This window comes from Anser brachyrhynchus, assembly GCF_964034855.1.
Source record: "Anser brachyrhynchus genome assembly, chromosome: 1".
NCBI classification, from domain to species: Eukaryota; Metazoa; Chordata; class Aves; order Anseriformes; family Anatidae; genus Anser; species Anser brachyrhynchus.
In genome coordinates, this window is record NC_137694.1 from 85378346 (window position 1) to 85399358 (window position 21013).

General features: G+C 38.2%; 1 protein-coding gene across 10 annotated transcripts; it reads right to left on the reverse strand.

Moving 5' to 3' along the window:
• Positions 1-69: 69 nt before the first annotated feature.
• LOC308187456 (uncharacterized protein) lies at positions 70-19978 on the reverse strand. Of its 10 annotated transcripts, XR_013944695.1 has the most exons (7): positions 19840-19958; positions 18864-18955; positions 15080-15144; positions 14233-14314; positions 7626-7752; positions 6435-6519; positions 70-1844 (listed from the first exon to the last, which is right to left on the reverse strand). XR_013944695.1 is itself a non-coding variant. In XM_080575452.1 (6 exons), exons 1-5 carry the CDS (start codon positions 19870-19872, stop codon positions 6477-6479), a joined length of 360 nt encoding a protein of 119 aa, XP_080431578.1. In that variant the 5' UTR covers positions 19873-19887; the 3' UTR covers positions 70-1828; positions 6435-6476. The 10 variants fall into 10 exon arrangements, 4 of the variants coding, with proteins under 4 accessions (XP_080431578.1, XP_080431576.1, XP_080431577.1 ...); XR_013944696.1 differs by lacking the exons at positions 14233-14314; positions 15080-15144; positions 19840-19958 and adding exons at positions 19565-19632; positions 19731-19773 and having other exon boundaries at positions 18761-18955; XR_013944697.1 differs by lacking the exons at positions 14233-14314; positions 15080-15144; positions 19840-19958 and adding exons at positions 19565-19632; positions 19731-19745 and having other exon boundaries at positions 18761-18971.
• Between the last annotated feature and the right edge of the window lie 1035 nt (positions 19979-21013).

Consider the following 21013-nt stretch of genomic DNA (forward strand, 5'->3'; position numbering starts at 1 on the left):
AGTCTGGGTCCATTTCTATCAATGCTACAGGTTTTAGAAGTGTATCATCGTAACAAGCCTAATAATAGCTTTTTGATGGGATTACAAAGATTTTAATCAGAATAAAAAAGTATATACTATCCCATACATATATAATCCCATATAGTATATATATACATATAGATATAGATATTGATGTATGTTTAAGGCGTTTCCTTTTTTTTTTTCTTCCAAAGGTATTGCACAGGTGCTTTGGTTTGCCATCCCTACTTTTGAAGCTTAGTCATAATTTCCATGTAACATCAGAAAAGCCATAGTTTAATTAGGAATTACTGGAAAAGCTTCTGCTACAAAATGTTGATTTCTTCTGTATGCATTGCACCACACCCTGAAATTCAGATCCATGTATACTGCAGACTTAGTCCTCCAGACTGGAAATACTTACACTCATTAATCATTTGATTCCAATTCTTTTAATATGACTGGATGTATATCAAGTGGTTTTTTTTTTTTTAAATAAAAAACATAGAACAGGCAATGAATACACAAGAAGGCCATTTGCAAAGAATGACAATTGATGAAAAATAAAACAACAAATATTAATGAGAATATCGCAAAACAAGAACCAAAGAAAATTTCAGTCTTTTGCTTCACACTATCAACTATTCAAAGCAATATGAAAATGACAATGTCCTTCCCTCCCTTCAAATTTTCCAATATGAAGCAAAATGTCAGTAGATTTTGCTAACAGTTAGAGAAAATACACTAAGGCATACAGAAGTCTGCAAAAAAATTACAACAAAGAAATGTTAAGTCAAGTGTCATGAATTCATGAGAGTAAACATTCACTCTAACTACTAAATGTAAATGCACTGCAGTAAAAACGTTACGAAAGGAGGAGTGAAATAAGGACATTTATATTTTGTGCAAATAGATTAAAATAATCAAGCCATTTTTCATCAGTTGAACAATGTTCTGTTCAGGATTTTTAAGCCTAGAGTATCCTTAAAGTCAGCAACTGAACAAAAAGATTCTTCGGTTAAGATTTTTTTTTTTTTGGAAAACCCAAACCCAAATGGAAATAATGGATCTCTAAAGTTGTAAGTTGATTTTGTAGACCTAACACACTGCAGATACCTTAATAAGTACTTCCTGAAATCTACAGCTCAACTACAATCTGGTGTCATTTAAAAGCTTTTCTACAGTGAGAAATTTAGAGGATACCATTTTGAACTATAAAGTAAAATTCCAAGATTTGAGATCATATCCAGATCATCTTTTGAAAAGCACAACAGAAACAAAAACCTCATCAAATTCAACTGCAACATGATTTCAGTATAGATTTGAGACAAGCAGATTTTCAAGGCTTTGTTTACACTTTATAAAGCATCTAATAATATAATTTACCTCATAATTTTATAGATATGTACTTAAAAACTTTGAACTAGCTTTTAACATGAATTGTTTATGTAACACCTAAGCTAAAAAGTCATTGCAATGCTGTTTTCTTCTATTATTCCTTATTAGGAAATCTAGATTTAAGAAAGTGGTAAAACCAAGAGAGTGCATTCATCCTGTTGTCGTCTTCCACCAGCTTTATATGCTGCTTATAATTCACAGTCCTGCTAGCAGTGTGATGGATCCCTGACAGATTTCTTGGACAAAATGCACAAGTCCTTATACCTACGCATGCCAGACAATACAGATGCATTCACATGGCCTTCCTCTATGGATCAACTTGATGTCTCCTTCTGCTGAGAACAAGTCTGTTTCTCCAAGACAGAAGCATATGGTGTCAGTCCAGCAGGTGCTGAGCATCTCCCTGATATTTGAGTCCATTTATCATCAGCTAAGAAAGGAGAAACCTGAAGCAGATACCATCTGAAGTTAACACAGCGATGGTAAAAGCTGTGAAACTGAGTATGTATGAAACAAGCATAGAAGAAAAATCCAGTTTGTTGCGGCTTTCTTCTATTAGGATTGAGTCCATTTACTAATTTATTCATTTAAAACAAACAAACAAAACCCAACTGATAGCAACTTTCACCTTTCCCCTACCTGAAAGGGTTCACAAAAAGCTTGAAATGAAAAAAGGGTGAAAATCCCTTTGAAGACTGGTGACATTCTTAAAAAGGTTGTAACATTTCAATACAGAAATAGCATGAGCACAGCCCACAAACAAACACGTTTAAGAGAGCTGCCTCAGTAAAGTGGGTCCCAATGCAGTTTTAGAAACCAAAGTGAAAAAGGCCAGAGACTGCTGAAGCAGAACCTGGGCTTGCTGAATACCGAGCGCCACGCAAGTAGCTGAACAATACACTGCCACACGAGGTGCGGATTTGAACACTCAAGGAGGAGAAAGGTACAGAAAGTTTATAAGGTCATTGCTACATGATTGCTGTAAACTACAAGAAGCTGAATACCACTGATGCAAGACAGAAAGGTTACAAACAACTGGCTCAAGGCTAAAAATGAAAAAGTAATAGCTCAAAGGCTAACCTGGCACAGGACAGAAGGTTAGTCCTGTAAATCAAAAGCAGGTCTCTCTAGAAAAGGAAAGGGGAGTGCTAATGAAAGAAACGTGCAGCCTGAACACTAAGCATACAATGCAGACTGATTCAGATTTTTACGGTGACCTGATTTACTGGTGGAATAACTTATCATCTTGCTGAACATATTTCTGTTCAAAACCGATGTAAATGATACCAGAATCAAGCCCACAGGGCAGGACAGATAACACACCTTGAAAGAGCTAGTGAATTACAGAATACCCAAGTCTTTTCTCAAAGGAGACAGGTAAAAAACAAGATTTTTTCCCCTATGGGAGAGGATCGTATTTTTTCCAGTAACTTCTGATATCCATAACAGTAAGCTGAAAAGTACCTGAGAAACGACTAAGTTATTAATTCTTTACAATGCATTAACCTGATTAAAATGTCTTGTGCATGAATTCTTCATCCTGTGAGGCTGCTTTGGAAGCAGAGGTCAGAGTCAGGCAGGAGATTCTGTTCTGTTTCTAGCCTTACTACTGTGGATTTACCATTGTATGACTATTAAAATGGGCTGACTGCCTTATTAATGAAGAAAATCCTCCTGGAAAATTTATTTTTCCATTTTGCAGAACTTAAGAAAATGAGAGACAAGAAGTATGACTGGTGTAGGCCCTAAAATTAACCCAATAATTCCTGTAGAAAATACCTAACAGCTCAGGGTACAATAAAGCAATTTAGTATGTACTTAGAGAAATTAAAAGATGTAAAAAGGCAGTATAGTCCAAGCAAATCAGCATCTTACTCTCCATTGCTCATAAACAGTTCCTCAAGTTATAGGCTCTCTAACCAATTACCGAAATCAAATCATTTACAGGGGTCACCTAAAATTTGAGAATAGAAAGCTGAACTGAGATAATAGATGATATATTTCTTGCTACACATATACAAGAGTTTGTTATATAGAACAGTCAAAAAGAGAGATTTTATGTGCTCACTCTGAGCAAAATTATAATCCTTTCTCCTTCTGGGATCTACTGTAAAATATATAGGAAAGATCCACTGATGAAAAGGACAACAATATTGCATTTAATAATTTTATTACTTTTATGCACAGGCATGACTCCAACATAGCTCTAGAAAACTCAAGCCCATGGTCCATAAATGCAGCCCCCAAGTGTGTGGGAGCCCCAGATGAAGCTCTGCACAAGTCTTTCTTACCATTTTGCTGTTTTTCACAGAAGTCTGACCCAAGGCCACACAGCATCATACGGAATCTGACATTGAACACTGACAGCCTAATCCATCGGAGAAGGGGGAAGACAATGTGTTGAACTCAAGACCTTGATACAGACTATCCCCAGCATACTGCACATAATTTGTTAGCTGGACAGCTGGCTTGGAGAGTTTCCTGAGTGCTGGTGCACCAGTGTTACAGCTTGGATATTCTTAGCTTAAACATCCCTGATTCAGAAATTTACATTGCTGTAGGTGATATGCTCCATGCCTATATAATCTCTACATCAGTTGTTACTGTGGAAGGTTTGGAAAGAAATCCAAAAGTAATTTCTGTATGTTAGGGAAAAAATAATGCTCCATCTGTTAAGCTTTCTTCTACCACTCTTTATAGATAGTTCATATATAAAAATCATCTTATAAAAAAGATGGAAAGCAACTTTTTGCTCAGGCAGATAATGACAGGACAAGGGGGAATGGTTTTAAACTAAGAGAGAGATTTAGATCAGATGTTTGGAGGAAATTCTTCGCTCAGAGGGTGGTGAGGCACTGGAACGGGCTGCCCAAAGAAATCATGGATGCCTCATCCCTATAAGCACACAAGGCCAGGTTGGATGGGGCTTTGTGCTATGCAATCTACTGGAATGTGTGCCTGCCCATGGCAAGGGGGCTGGTACTAGATTAGATGCCTTCCAACCCAAGCTATTCTATGATTCTGTGAAAAATGATCTGCCAAGAGTGAAGACTTTGGAAAGGAGCTACAAGTACTAGAGTCATACAAAGTATAATACATAAACTAAATAAATCATTAAAGAGATCCTGATATCTCAGCTGTAAGTTACTAAATGACCTTATAAAATCGAGTCTACTTCGAAACACGTAAAACAGATCAGGACAAGGCAACACTGGCAAAACATGAACACAACTTCTCAATTCCCAAAATCCAATAAAGCTATGTATATTTATGTTAGAATCTGACCATTATCAGAACTACACTACATTGTTCCTCTAAACATCCCAAGAACATAACACTTCCACCACGTGGAAAGTTACAAGTGTGTTAGACGCTTCACACTATAAAGCTCCTCTTTATTCTTCCATCTAGCATTCGTATAATGACAGGTTCTCAGCTCACGAGGATATAGCAGCAGTCAGCAATTGGAAAGTATCGAAGCATCCTAGCTAGACTATTAGCATTGTTGTACAACACAGGATGCGGTGTCAGGTTCCAGAACGGGCCAGATTCATGAGCCCCCTCCAGTTGCTTTCCACTGCTTTGGTAATGGAAAGCAGCCTTAAACCCACTTTAGCTGAACATTTAATCTGGGTCTATGGTTATTTTGCACTGTCTGACAAGCACAAAGCAGCTGGAGCCTACTAACAAATCTGGCTTTCTATTTATGTATTCTGGTAGTGAGGGATTAATTTTCAGACCATATGCAATTGCTTACTGGTGAGAAAGGTTTTTATACTTTCCACATAGATATTATGCAATATAACATTTTAAGAGGGTGTAATACTACAAGCTGCGAGTGATTCAAATCAGACACACAGTGGTATAAAGTCAAACATTTTCCTTTTCTAATTTAAAATTGTTTTCTCATACAATAAATTATACTTTATCCTTGAAGGGTTTTCTTTCTTTCTTTCATTTGTGGAAAGACCAGATGGGCCTCACAGGTCATTCACAGTTACGAGAGAAACAACATCAAAAAAAAAAAAGCCTTTTCAGAGGTGAGATATCTTGTATTCTTTACTGGAAAAAACTATTTGCTTGGATGGAAACCTTTTGTATTCCAGTGTAATTGGTAATATCTGTGGGGTGTCCTGGAAAATGAGATGCTTTGTATCAAAGAGTTATAATTTAACCCTGCGCATAAAATCTAAATAAATAAATTGGAGCAGACCATAAGGTATCATGCAGGGAGGAGATACAAGGAATAGAACTGTGAAATCAGTGAAAAAAACTTAAGTGGTAACAAGTAGACAAGACAAAATTATTTCACAGTGTGATTGGGGTGACCTGCTTGTAAGTTTTTTTTTGTTTTGTTTTTGCTAAGAAAAAGAAAGACAGGGAGGGGTTTTCTCTGGACATTATATTTTATAAACAATCAAACTACTTCCTGCTGTTGCAGCAAAAAGAGTTGCTTTTGGAGAAGTCAGTCAAAGATGGCTTATTTTTCTCAGGCTAAAAAGATCACTTCTTCTATAGTTTCTGAAATTAGAACTTTGATAAGTTATTTTACAAACACTAGCATGGCATACGAACAAAAGTATTGCAGTCTTAGGAACATCATAAAAAAAGCATTTTATGAAGTGGTGAATTTCTGCCCCCTGAAGAAGACACCTATAGACACAGTGAAAACATGACTAAAAAGTGCATTTACAAGACAGGAATATTAAGAAAACTCAGTGAGACCTTTGACTGTGAGAACTGAATTGCTTATTCTTTCAGCAGAGCATAGAAAGAATGTGATCAACAATTGCAATTCATCATTATTACTGAGAAACAGGTCCCTTTTAATGGACCTCTGCTGCCAGTGGCTTCAGTGCTTTCAGCTATGCAAAACTTCTTTTCCTCAGAGAATGAAGGTGCATAGGAATATTCCCACTGGCACAGGATATGGAGACAGCTGTTGGTGTTGCAAGGCTGATTTTTATCAGCCTTGGCACAGACTTGTGTAACCCCAACTGCTGAAAACCACAGAGCTCAAGGCAAAAGAAACCTACCATTCAGGATCAAACTGCATCACCGCTGCATCGACTTCGGAATTAGATGAATTGCGTCACTGAAGTGCCTCCTTCAGCTGATTTGCTGTAAATGAAACCTAGGTGTCTACATTCCAAATAAGTGCATTTGATCAGATGAATCCCACACGTAGTAAGATTCTCGCAGATGTGGCATAAGAAAGAATACAAGTGTAAGAGAGTAAATGACTTTCTAGAAAAGTGATCAGTGAATATAAGGAAAAGTGAGCTTCAAGACCACCACCTATAGCAAACAACATGAAATAGTTTAATGTGACAGATGTTGGGTGGATAAGCAAGATATTTTGAATGTATACAAAATTAATTTTATAAGAACTTTGACGTGATGCTACAAAGTTGGGAAGGCGTGAAGGACAATGATTTAGCTTCGAGTGTCTACATACAGCAGCGCATACTATTGCTCAGGGATTCAAAACTTCATGGTGTTCTGCAGGGATTCTGCCTTTTCTTTCTACTCGTTTTCACATAATTCCTAGTGATTAGTACAAGTTCAGCTTTGGCTGGTGGTGCCAAGCATGAATTACTATCTCTTGCATTTCAGCCTTACCAGATCCACAAAACCCGCAATTTTGGCCTGGGAGAACAAGCTTGCATCTGGTAATACTGTGATCAGAAACTTTATGCCTGCTTACAAAGCGTCCTTCAGACTCAATGCCACTATTTTTAAATGCGTATAGTCTGGACACACACAGATATTTGTGAATACTATTTTTTTTTTTTTTTTAAATGGAACTCATCCTCCTATGTAAGGGCCTGGTACGTTTCTAAGTCTAAAAATAAATCTTAATTGGGATATAACAATTGTGTTGACCTTCACTGGCAGATTTCACCAGTTACATATTCAAAATGGCAAACAGACAAAATACTTAATGTGACTGGGAAGGCAACATGCCATGATTAATCCGGTGAAGGTCTGGTAGTCAAAAGACAAGCATGCATTTGTTCCTTTACAGCATATTGAAAAGACAGCTTTTAATGCTTAGAAACACAAATTACCCTTCATGCTGAATTTGAGAGACTACAGGATAGGGTAAAGATGACTTTGTTTCCTCCGATATGCATTTTTCCTTCGATTCTTTCATCTTCACAACACCAGTGCTATAAATATACTTTGGTTGCTACAGTAATACTTGTATAAAACTTCTCACTTACATTTCACTCAACGTTTTCCAAAAGAAACTAGCTGTCTGTGGATTAGATCCAAAGCCCATTGATGTCAGGAAGTCTTCAGTGGGTTTTGCCTCAGGACTTGAGTGCATGGAAAAGCTCATGACAGTACCTGTCAAGAGCAATTTGAAAGAAAGATTAATATTTGCAGGCTAGAAGCAACAACTGAGAACCAGTAGTTCAACCTCCTTCCATTGAGCCTCACTCAGACATGTCTGCATCAAACACATAACCTTGTGGTTAAAATTACAGTACACCTTTTGGAAGCCATCCAGCCACCTTGCAAATACAATATGAAGAGTGCAAGACCTCGCTTGATAAATGACTCCAATCCTTAATTGCCTTTGTTTTTAATTGCTTAAAAAAATATATAGAAGTTGCACCTTATTTTCCATTTGAATTTGTCTAGCTTCATGACTGGAAATTCCTTAATGCTTTTGTCTGATAGATTAAAGAGCCCTCTACTGTCAAAAACATTCTTCTTGTGTAGATACTTTCAGAACATGATGATCGAGTTACCTTTTAACTTTCTCTACGATAAACTAAATGGATTGCAGTAGGAAGATGATGTTCTTGTCACAGAAGAAAGAATGAAACTGTTTTGCACAAATATTTTGTACCAGAACAGCTGGAAAGCTTATCAGCTTATCCTCACTACTCAACATGGCACACAAGCTCCTCTGAACCAACCCAGGATCATACGCAGTCAGGGAATACTAACAGCAATTGTGGTGTTTTGTTGTTTTTTTTCCCCTTGAGTTAAGCAGCTATGTACTACACAGAGTAAACCCAGAAAAACTAAAGGCATTAAGGCTTTACTCTAACTACAGTTGAGATGGAAAGTATCAATTAAATATCCATATATACATATACACACACTCCTCCATGTATATAAAATTAAGATTTCATTATCGAGTTCAAAAGTTGAACAGACAGAAAAATCCTGGGTGTCAACAATTCATTATTAAAATGACTTCTAAACATGAAGAAAAGTTAAAGTAAGTTTCACTATGACATCCTGTCAGAAATACATTCTTTGGTTCCAGAATAGTACTAATGCACATTAAAGTAGCAATTGCAATACAATGTGACATAGTATTTACCATTTTGTTAACAAGTCAAATGTTTTAGAAGCTAGAAATTTTTAGAAACATAGCAATGCTTAGGACATTTATCTCTCATCAAGTAAAACTATATTTAAAGTAATGCATACGTCATATGACAAAGAACAAAAATATTTTTGGACAAAGAATGTGGCTATAGTTAGATTTGATTCCTGAGGACAGAATGAGTTTTTCCAAGCAACAAATACTCTCTCTTCTTCTACTAGTCCAACATTATTTCTGATACATACATGTACCAATAAGAATAAGCAGAATAGAAGAATCTAGCTATAACCATTATCTGTAGTTTGGTGCTACGAAAAAGTGATGCTAATTGCCTTTTTAACACCAATTGTATAAGCAGCTTTGAAGATAACAGTAATTCTTATGTTTTGTTTATGTTAAACTAAATATTTACTTGGTAATTGTTTATTATGACATACTTATCATCCTAGCTTCTTTGTGCACCAAACATTCATTTCTATTAATATAGCCATAGGAAAAAAAATATCTGCGGTTTGAAAGAAAAACAACCATTTAATCATAAAACAGCTAACAGGGTGTTACTGGAGTAATTTACGCAATTGATTTATGAAGGTGTTGCAGAGTATTTATTATTTATCCAAAGAACATAAGAGATTAAAGCAGAATTTTAGGATGTGAACGGGCTTGTCAATCTGTTTTTATATATTTTGATAAATGAGTAATTAAATTTACCAGTATAGCATGCCAGCTTTGTTTTCTATTTTTATTTTTGTGTCTAGCAAACGTGAAGGAACATTAGACAGATTTACTGAAGTATTTCCTGATTAGGTTTTTTCCTTCCCAATAAATTTAAAAATTCTAGAAGGAAGAGGAAATAATTTATGTGAATGGGCACTATGCACTAGGAATCCATCTCAATCAATTATCCATGATGCTTCAAAAGTGGACTCTATGCAATGTGTAGGTTTGCTGTACTGGCAAAATAGGTACATGCTTGCTGAATTTTCCTGATAGGATGTTCCCTCCAGGATACTGACAGGAGGACACCTATGTATTAATTAGCGTTAGAAAAGGCATCTGAAGCAAGATGAACTTTTAATCAAGCTCCAGTTATTTAAATCCTTGTACACAGATTTTTAAACATGTTGAACAAACCAGATATGAAAATGCATATTATTTCCTTATGATAGCTATCTGACTGCCAAAATTAATTGAAATGGCATTTCCATGTAAGCAATATATCATACTGCTGAATCTGCTTATAACGCAAGCATAATCAAATTAACTCTTTTAAATATTTGAGGTCATTTAAAAATAAGGAAATTGTTCACTACTTTGCTATTTTCACATTTCGCAGACACAAAACAACTGACCAAGATTTCAATGCTATGCTTTACTAGACCCCCCCCAGCGCTGAATACCTGAGCTGTTTCAATATAAGCCATTGTAAATAAAAGTACAATTTCAAAATGTATATTCTGTGAAACTGCTTTTAGATAGTAGCAGTAGAGACTTGTACTTCATTAGTCCACAAGCAAGGAAGATGTTAAGAATGTAAAGCCACTGATGATTTTTTTCTTTAAGATGAACAGATACGGTATAAAAATTTTTTTGTTGTTGTTTTGGGGGGGTGGGGTGGGGGCGGGAATAGAAAATGACTTGTTTGAGAAAAGCAGAAGTTGACCCTTAATCTTTGGTGCACGGAGGATTCTTTTTTATTACTTATAACAATTCTCCCCCTTTCTCATTGCCTCTTCTTATGAATAAGAGTCTTGGAGAGTTCCATTACAGAAATTGATAACTATCCAGGATTTACAGTTCAAATATAACAGTAGTCTACAGGAAGGTCACTGTCACTTTAGTTCCCTGTTTGCCCAAGGCTAAATACAACTCTTGGCAAAATTCCCCGAAGGCGTCAAAAGCATCAACTAACTTCTATCTAAAACTTCAAATGCTGACATAATTATGTATTTAGATAATAGCAACTTTGTGCAGATATTAAAGAGGGGGGCACATTTCATTTGTAACGTTTCAAGAAATGTACAACTTAGCCATACTGCTGTGATCATCTTCCTAATAGCATGGCTTGTTTTCAGTATCACAAAGCACAGCCAAAGGTATGACAAACAAATTTGATGTTTGTCTTCCTTCATACCGATTCCATACACCTTTCAGGGGTGCAACACTATGCACTTGGCTACCTGAAGAAATACAAGACTGTGAGAACTTGGAGACTGACTGCCAGGGCCGTTTGGAAAATAGTTTCTCTTCTTCCTGTTGTGTTAGCTAATATACTTCAGTTCACCAACTCCCTCCACTCTTTGCGGAGGTGTGAACTTGGGAGAAATGACACCCATTGAGTACGTTACGAAGTACCAGTAAGCATTTTTCTGCCCGGTTTCATTTATCATGCCCTCTAATCTCCTGCTTTTGGATATCGATTCTTTGTGTAAGAACTTGAAAGTGGCCAACAGAACTTTACTATATTACAGCTAAACTGAAACAAAAAGGTCAGACTGCCCTCAGTTTGATACTAACTGCCACGTGTCTGCAAAGTGTCACTGAGCACCATGCACCCCAGAAATACCATTGTGTGTTATGGGAGACCTATTCTGTTCAACAGGCACACCCAACATGTGATCAAAAAAATTAGACAAAAATACTCCTTGAGTCTAATTGCCTTTCAAGATGTGGTCTGTATCCCTGCCAGAGACACTTTGTCATCATGAGTCTGATATACAGCATAGAGAGATTATCTGAGAGGAAAGCACTAAAATCCTGAACATTTTTCTAGAGCAACATTTTGAATTCTCAACAGATGTCACTAATGCACCTGATTTACAGTAACATGCACTTTTACATTTTGTCATTCATATTGACTTTCCATTTGACACTCTCTAATGGGTAATCAAGGTCAACTAAAGCATAATCAATTAGTCTGCATTAATTGGTGCCCAGAACTACATTTTTCTTGTGATTTCCTACATATCCATGTACTGTACATCTTTCAGATTTCCCCAGAGCCCCCCTCAAGCATGTTGCTTCAGAGCAATTATAATGAGTTAGGATGTCTTTGTTCAATGATATTCCGGCAAATTATTCTCCAGGAGCAGCAAATAGAAGATAGAAACTGGGAATATTTTAAGGCAAAATCTATCAAAAATATAATTTGTTCTCTTACAATCACACTGACAGTAATATTATAAAAGATATCTTCACAATCAGGATGGCAGGCATTAAGGCAAAAAAATTCCCATCTCACAGAATGCTACTAAGAAGGAAAAAAACAAAGAAGAAAATAGGAAATGTGTTTCTGCTGCAGCCTCTGAGGGTTCAGTTCTTTTCGATATACGCCTGCGGGCAGGTAGACTTTTCTCTAGCTGTAGATATTAGGCCATGAACACCAGGCCACGGACTGAAGAAAGAAAAAAGCTCTTCCTTACCTTACAAAGGTCTGACCAAACCTCTGTTGGATAAGCTCATTTACAATTCACATCTTTTGGTCCACTGTGCCATGCTTTCTCACTTCCCTCCCCTCCCTACCTCTGTTAAACAACCCCTAACTATCTTACCCCTAGTCATTCTCAGCCTCCCCATTAACTTGGGGAGCATTGTGAATTTGTCTTCGAGTCTTTTGAGAACTACAACCAAACTTTATACGAGTCTGAGAAAACTTCTTAAATTTCTAATTTCAATAGTCTTTGCAGAGTTGAGAAAGCCTTCTAATCATCATTGTGAGCCTTCTGAAAAAAGGAGAAAAAAAACACATCCACACAGCTAACTTGCCACTGCCTTATTTTTTTTCTCCACACAGACAACCTGAATGGCACTGACCAGCTGCCATTTTCTGCATCTTCTGATTCTTCTCTCAAAAGGGTGACAGACATAACCAGAAACTTGGCTCTTTCATGAAGATGTAACTTTGCCCTCCAGTATATTGAGTGCTGCTCTCAGTTTGCAGTTAGCCAAGTATGCATGTGGTCTCATTCTCCAGGTCATTAATGAAAACATTAAATGGGATTGATCCCAGGATGTGCCTGACACACAGCACTAGAAACTGACTGCCAGCTCGAATTTGCCTCGATTACAACTCCTTGAGCCCACTGGTCCACACAATTGTAGTCACCTGTTTGTCTACTTAAACAGTTCACATCTCAGCAATTTGGCTATCAGGATGCAATAGGAAAGCATGTCAAAAGACATCCTGAAATTAAGGCAAACAATATGCACTTCTTTCCTTTTACCCACCTAATCCATCATCTCATCATAAAAACAATCTGCAGTCAGCTACAACTTGCCTTTGTGGTTAAATCTGGGCTGACTGTTCCCAGTCACCTTGTCCTTGCGCACCTTGACCTTGTGTGCATGAACATGGGTCTTGCAGGATGCTTTTTTGAAGACGAGAGTGAGGCTTACCTATCTTCAGCAACAAGGAACCTCTCCCTTGCCATCACCTTCCAAAAATGACAGAAAGTATCACAGAATGGTTTGGGTTGGAACGGACCTTAAGGATCATCCAGTTCCAACCCCACTGCCATGGGTAGAGACACCTCCCACTAGACCAGGTTGCTCAAAGCCCCATGCAAGCCTTGCAATGACATTAGCAAGCTTTTCAGCATGCTTGAAGGTATACCTTTGAGGTGCAACTAGTCACAGGGACCTGGAAACATGGAAGTTACGTTCCTGGAAGAATCCATGGCAGTATCATCAAGCACCTCAGCCTTTTCAGTGTTGTCAGTATGTGTACCACCCCACTGAGTAGTAAGCTCAGAGGTTCCTTGGTCTCGCTGCCAGTTTCCAGGAATATCTTCATACTAATGGTGCTCCCTTCTGACTCAGTAAAGCAGTATTGACTTGCGCAGACAGCAGTAACAACTTGGGAATGACCAGCAGTCACTTTCCTAGAAATCTCACTCTGCAAGTACAGAAACAGCATGCTAACACGAAACCATTCAAAGAAAAAGAAAAGCATGCAGCTAATGGTCTCTGAAAGCCTGACACCCAAAGGTAGTCTAAGGCTCTAGTTTAGAGGCTTCATACAATTAGACATTTATTGTGCTGCCATGGAGACATACACTGCTGAAACACTGATGGCAAATGTCATGAAGCTAATGAAAATTGTCCGTGAAAAGGAATGTACCTGTTCATTTTGATGAGATGAGTTAGAGCATTTTGATTTTTGGCACCCAAGACAGCCACATTTAGTTTCAAGGATACAAGATCCCCTTCCAACCAATACTCAAACTGGTTTGTTCGAGACCTCAATGTGTTGACACCTGTCAACAATTATCATTGCAGGTCAATCCCCCTCCCCTCGCTCCTGCCACCAACATACTCCACTCCCATACTATCTATATTGTTATACATTAATATATGACAACACCCAATGCCAGCATGTTTTTTTTAAACACAGAACACAGGAGGAGAATGATAATATAAACAATACTTCACTGGAAGCATTGTGTTTTCCTATTAACAGCACAAAATTAAAAGCTTATGCATACCATTGACAGTGTACTTCCAGGACAGCGGCACTCCGTGACGGCAGAGGATGACTGAACTTTGCAGAACTTGTCCATCCACCCTCTGTTATTTTGAACAAATGCCTTATTTGAAACAGCTAAGAAGTAAAGAGTATTTTCTAACTGCAAGAATGAGAAAGTTAATTATCATTTATTTTAGCTGCCCCCTAAACCAGACACAAACAGCCTAAAATGCCAGGCTTTACGGAACATACAGTCCCATTTGAGACATCCATCACCTTAACCTCTCAAAATTAAGACCAGGTGTCCCATTCACAGAAAGATAATGTGTAAAATCATGGGACATCTCCAAGCCTCACTAAGAACAAAAGCAGCTACGGGGTTGATTTTTCCAGATTGAGAAAAGAAGGATTTTAATTATTTTGCTCGTTTCAGTCACCTTAGCAACAATGACTCTTTGGTGTTCGCTGCTACTTGGAGTCTCTTATTCTGACATACAATATAAATGCACAATGCCCAAGTATACACCCTTTAGGCCAAATAAGAGAAAGCAGACAATGAATTGTTCAGGATTTCTTTCCAGGTATTAGAAAAACCCACAAGCAAAAGATGACTGGAGGAGAGACGCAGAGGCTCCACCAGGAAGAGGGAGGACCTACAGAAATACATCCTTGAGCTGATGGAAGCCATCCATCTCTGACAGAAGAGTCATGCATTGTTTCTACACAACATGGAAATCAGAATCGCAGCCCAGCCGAGCACAGAGAGCAGCACAGCCAACAGCGGTGCCCCTCTCACATAAGCTTTTTATTGGCCCACTCTTTCCCATGTCACACTGTGGGAAGAGGTACTTCTCTGTGATGCCCACCTTCCTTTTGCACGCTGTCCACTGATCCACTGTAAAACCAAAGGAAGTCATTCTCCAACGTCATTCTGTAACAGAAGGAAAAGTTATTGCCCAGCTGACTAGCTCATGGCTCCCAAAGTGCAGTTGAAAATCAAATTCTGCCATCACAAGGGCAGGGAGTAAACAATGACTACACATCTGTCCACAGGCTGTGAGCAGGTGCTGTCCTTCCTCTCTCACTAGGGCCTAGATGGTGTTTTAAACCTTTCACAGACAAAACACTATCATGTTCGTCTTCACAGCCAGAGCAGCTGTCTAGCTGCAATGTCCCTCCCCAGCACCAGGGAGGAAGGGAAAGGGAACTGCTGGGCTTGGGAGCTCACTCAGTCTTAGCACTCCGGGTCAGTTAGACACAGAGGTACCACATGGAGCTGCTCCACCAACACCTGCAGCAGCTCGTTAGACAATTTGGGGATAGTCTGCTCTGAAAAACTGCCTGCTTTGCCAGTTTACAAGTGAGGCCTAAATGCATTTACAGAGGTCTGTGGTGTGTTCCTGCTGGAACACTTACCAGTTTTAGGCATGCTATCCACAACACCAGCATTAACGTCTTCAGTGTTCTTGGTCGTGTGATTGTGAGCTGAGAGCTCTTAGACAAAGCTTTCTCCTGACCACTTCCATAGAAGAGTGGAAGAAGAAGAAAAAGTCTCTATCTGCCTTTGCAACATTCAGTAAAACTGTTCTAACACCGGACCTGTTATTCAAATCAAAGTACAGAATTTGCACTTTAAAAAGAACCACACAACGATGTCAGGAAAGAATTCCATAACCAACACAATTATGTTTACTTAATAGACCAAGAAGGTAAGAAAGCACTAGGCCTGATTTATAACAAAAGTTACCGCTGTTATGAAAGTCTACAGCATCAAATATCATTACATAACAAATCAAAATTCCTACAATAAAATCACTACTGATTACCTTAGGGACAAACAAGAACTGCTGCTTAATGATTTATTTTTAAGAGATTGGTCAAGGAAATGAAGGTGCTGTGCTTGCTGCACCAAGATTCCTAAAACACTAAAAGGAAGAAACTATATAGTGAAGATTTCAAGGCCACATGCCGAAAGTTGTGGGCATCTTATCCCTGAGAACTATAAAACTATATTTAATAAAGTCAGCTTATTTGTGACATCAGGGTCACAGCGGGTAGAAGACCTTTGCAACTGTGTTCAGAAGAATACAGAAAATTTTGCTGCATTTTTCCTAGTGTTGAATAGAACTTTGAATACCAGATCTGAGCTCCTTATTTTAATGGTGAATAAGAGAGGAATTCAAAACTTCTGAGGAGCTACTTGCCCATGTCTTGAATGAAACCCATCATTTTATATTCCATCTGCCAGGTATTTGATGAAAACAACATGAAATACTTTCCATCTGGCACACTTCCTATGATAACAGGGTAAAAGGAAAAAGGAAGGCAAGTGAAAAACAAAAATTTGAGGTCTAAGTATCCTCATTTTTTAAAAATTGAGATCTTGCTGCATAAATCTTCAAGATAGATTACATCATGAACAGTTTGTTAAAATACAGGCAAGTCCTCAAACAGAGTTGAGGACTACTTTTTGGCTTGTCTAGAAGATTTCAAAATTTTGCTTGCAGGTGTCAGACCTATCAGACCAAAAAGCATTTGATTGCTGAGCAGGGCAGTAATGCCAACCAAAAGGAGAAGGACTGCTGAAGAAACCAATTTGATGAATTTCTCTATTCGAAGGCTTAATTCAACAACAAGCAAAACAGTACTGAGCTTGTAGTTGGCTTCAGGTTCTTTTACATTATTGGTTTTCCCAATGCTTGTGCACTGGTGCAAGAAAGGGGAAGAAGGTGCGAGAAAAGGAGAAATTCATTCCATTAGAACTAAAATGTTGGGTTGGGATATAGAACTAGTGTGCCTTTTACCTTTTTTTTTTTTTTAACATCACTGAAGGAAATTTCAGCATATTTTCCTTAGTTTACTAGTTCCTTAGTTCCCCATAAAGCCTTAAATCATCAATGAATCGTTAGTCTAAAATGCAACTGTTCATTTTCACAATAGGGTGCTTATACAATCCTTCCACTTCCTTTTTATTACAGGAACTACATTTTATGGCATGGTTTTATTTTCAGTGATGCTTCCACTCTGGTCTACAGTATGACAGAATGAAGAAGGAATTTGACAAGCAGACATCCATACGAGAGCCTAGATGAATTATCAGAGTGCCATTTTGAATGAAAACATCCCTGTTTTGAGGCATTCTGGCTTTTTTGAGAGAACGTTGAATGCAGAGATTTTTCAGCAAAGTTGGTTTTGTGAAAAAGCTGTATCACCTCTTTGAGGTGGGGTTGTTGTGGAATGTTTTTTTATCTTATGTAAAAGTTAAATCCAGTTAAATTCTTCGGCAATGCAACTGAAGAATAAGTAGACATACACACTATCACTAGTTACACTGATTAAGATACAACAAGCATGCTGAAGCTGTTACAAATAGGTGTCCAGCAAATTGCTAAAGCTATTATCTACACTGGCTAGGTAGCTAGCAACAGCAAAAGTATGGCCTTTCATTCTGCAGTCATAATAACCAGTTAACAGTGGGGACAATGGATTTAACCTGAAGAGCTTTGCAAGCCCACTTCCAGTAAAAAGGACAGCCTTTTGTTCTCGGCACTGTACAGAATACATCATTTATGCTTGAGTGTACACAAACAAAAACCTGAGCTACTTACCTTGAGACCAGTAGTAAATCAGAGGACAAAAGATGAAGCTCAGTATTCGCCAAATGTTGAAAGATAAAAAGTTGTTCTTATTATTTAAATTATACTATGTTTGAAAGTAGGACAGAAAATAGCTTTTAAAACTTTGTCTCCCAAGAAAGCATTTCTTAGTCCTCCATTTCCAAATGGGTTACCTTCAAAATGTTAAGACATCTTTGATAGAGTTTGTTCGTGATTATAACAAAAACAAAATCATCTCGTTTTCTGAAAAAAAAAAGTAAAGAGGAAGCGGAGGGGGGAGGGGCACAGATGGGATGGACAGAGATGCCCTACATTACGTACAACTGATATTCTCTGACAGCACACGTTTAACAGAAAAATATTTTGTTTTCAAGTTTCCTTCCCCAAGAGAACATTCCTGATATGGAAGGAGTAGCAACTGATGATGTACCAGCCACTTGTAATTTGAAGCTTTTCAGGAAATATTGACAATGAAGAGGTAATTACTGATTTCTCTTCTGTAGGGGTGCAGCTAACTCCCCCCTAAAAATCTGCACTTTTATCTTTAAGTTACCAGATCTACCTGGAAGAACTTAAGCACTACAAGAATGACAGAAGAAGCATCAGTGTGACACCACATAACAATTACTGAAGGCCCATCCAGTCTGTTTTCCTATCTTCCTATTTCCCACCAACAGAACCAGATGAAAGCTCAAGAACTTCTTTCTATATAATACAGGATAACTTGCTGCATCCCACCTTCCTTCCCCTGCATTTTCTCTTCCATAGACTAAGGAGATGACCACCAAAAAAAAACAGTGCATTCTGAAAATGAAATGCCAGTAAAGTGTGAAAGCTTCCAACAAAATCAGTGGATTCTGAGGAAAAAAAGATTTTCATCCATTGCTAAAGATGGGAAAAAAAAGATGGAAAATAGCAGGTTTTACATACGTTGTATATTTTTTTCTTGTTGTTACAATTTATTATCCTTTCCCTGGAAGGAAGTGAAGTTGATGTAGCACTAGTCATCTCAGGTTCATTCCTATTACCAGACCTAATAAGGTGACTCTCCCTTTCAAGCGATGAAAAGTTGAGGATCCAGTCGCATCCTGTTCTATCACATTTTTCTTCACAGATCTTGAAAACCTGATGCAAACAAAAACTTAGAGAATCAAAGTAATGTTTAGAAAATTCTCAAGACAAAGGCTTGGGAACAAAACACCATAGCTATTGCATTTGTATGTATTTTCCTTTTATCTTACAGCAACTAAAACATCAGCAAGAAACAGACTAAGCCACAGAATCACCAGCTAGCCAGGAAGAAGAACAGCATGTCAGGGGAATATGTGAGCAAGTGGAAAGGCAGAGAAGTGCCCCCCTCGTCTCAGAAACAGCTCAGCATCTCCTTGTCTGCCTTCTAATAAGAAGGTGGCTATAATATTGCAGAGGAATGGGAAAGAGGGGATAGGCACCTTGTTACAGAAGTATATATTCAAGAAAAGACTGAAAGCTAAACCCTAACTTTACTTCATATATTTCAAAATTGATAAGAGTAACCACCAAAGACAGCAAATATTTGACAAATCGCCTCAATCTTCGTGCATACGCTAAGGATACATATTTTTGTTGATTTAGCAACTAAACGTGAGAATTCCAAAGCAAAGAAGTGTTTGGCTTGCTTCTGTACATGCCCTAGGACCAAAGAGATGAAGCCACCCCCGTCAAAGTTCCTTCTCACAACTTCCACTGATTTACCTTTATATTGAAGACTCGCTTCCTTTATAAACTCTGCTAGAAACGTCTCGTTGACCATCACTCAGAAACTACACAAATCAGGAGGGTGATTAGGAACAGAATAAGTCATCTTAAAACAGAAAAGGTATTAAAAAAAAGGAGGTTACAACTGAGAATTTCAACATACCTAAAACATTCTAGAATTGCACAACGGGAAGGCATTCAAGTCAGAGTTCAGTGTTTTCACAAGCCAACATTTTAGGAACATCATTACAAAAAAACCACGGCGTACTCACAGAACGAAGTGTTTCTAAGCAACTTTCCCACATGCAGCTCCCAGAAGACCTGTCCCAAACATGCAGGAAGAAAAGCAAGATACAGGAAACTTTTTAATTAGGCTGCTACTCTATTAACTTAACCCACCTGGGAACTACCACCAATAACCTATTGAGTGTAAATTGTCATCCTTTGATTGTTTTACCTAGTAAGGGGCTGTCCTCAGCCCCCAACCCTTCACAGCTGGTCCACAACCTGCTGTGGGTACCCCACCTGGTCCTCCTCCTTTCAAGTAGGCTAAAGGGCTGCAGAAGAGGAGCTCTCTCCTTGGTGTACTAGGAGTCAGATGCTCCAGCTTTGCTTCTCACCTCCTTGGGGCCTTCTTAGGCACTTGTTCATGTGTCACAGATGTGACCTAACTTCCCATCACAGTACTGAATTGCTGAGCTGTTGGGGAAGAAAGACAGGAAATGCTGAATTAAGAGCACGAGAAGGAAGAAAGAACATTTATCCAGGTTTACCATGAAGAAAGGGTTTTTCCAAGGCACTCTTTCACCAAAAAGTTGATTGTCAGAATGAGCAGAAAAGACAAAAATGACCTGACACCTGAATACAGCAATTCAATGTTACTACAAAAGAGTTAATCACTAAATGTGTTACATTCACCAGATTGAGCACTTACAAAACACTACCATTTCTCTATAAGAGAGATCTGCTTCCCTCCTGGTTGAAATATACACAGACATATTAATAGAAATGAAAGGAGGAAAAAAGAAATACCAATTGAGCTATGCGATCCTTACCAAGGAGAGGCTTAAAAAGACAAATCGCAAACATCTCACGACACCAGGAGGAGCGGTGGGGCTGCTCCCAACAGCAGCAACACACTGCAGAGCAGGAGCCTGAACTCCCTCAAGCAGCTGACAGCACAGCAGTATGTATGGGAAATCTCTAGAGCCATAAGCTGTGTTTGAAAGTTTAAAGCATATGTTGCAGCTTAAGAAAATACACCAAGTTTATGGGAAAAATATCAACATACAAATGTTAAAAGTCTTTACAGGTACCTGGCTGTCTCCTGGAATGCTGAATAGCATTAGCTAGCATGATTTAGCAGACCTCTTCCAAAATGCATTATGTATCAAAATGCAGCAGTTTTAGAGTAACTTGAATTAGTAAGTGCTGTTGCTCAATATG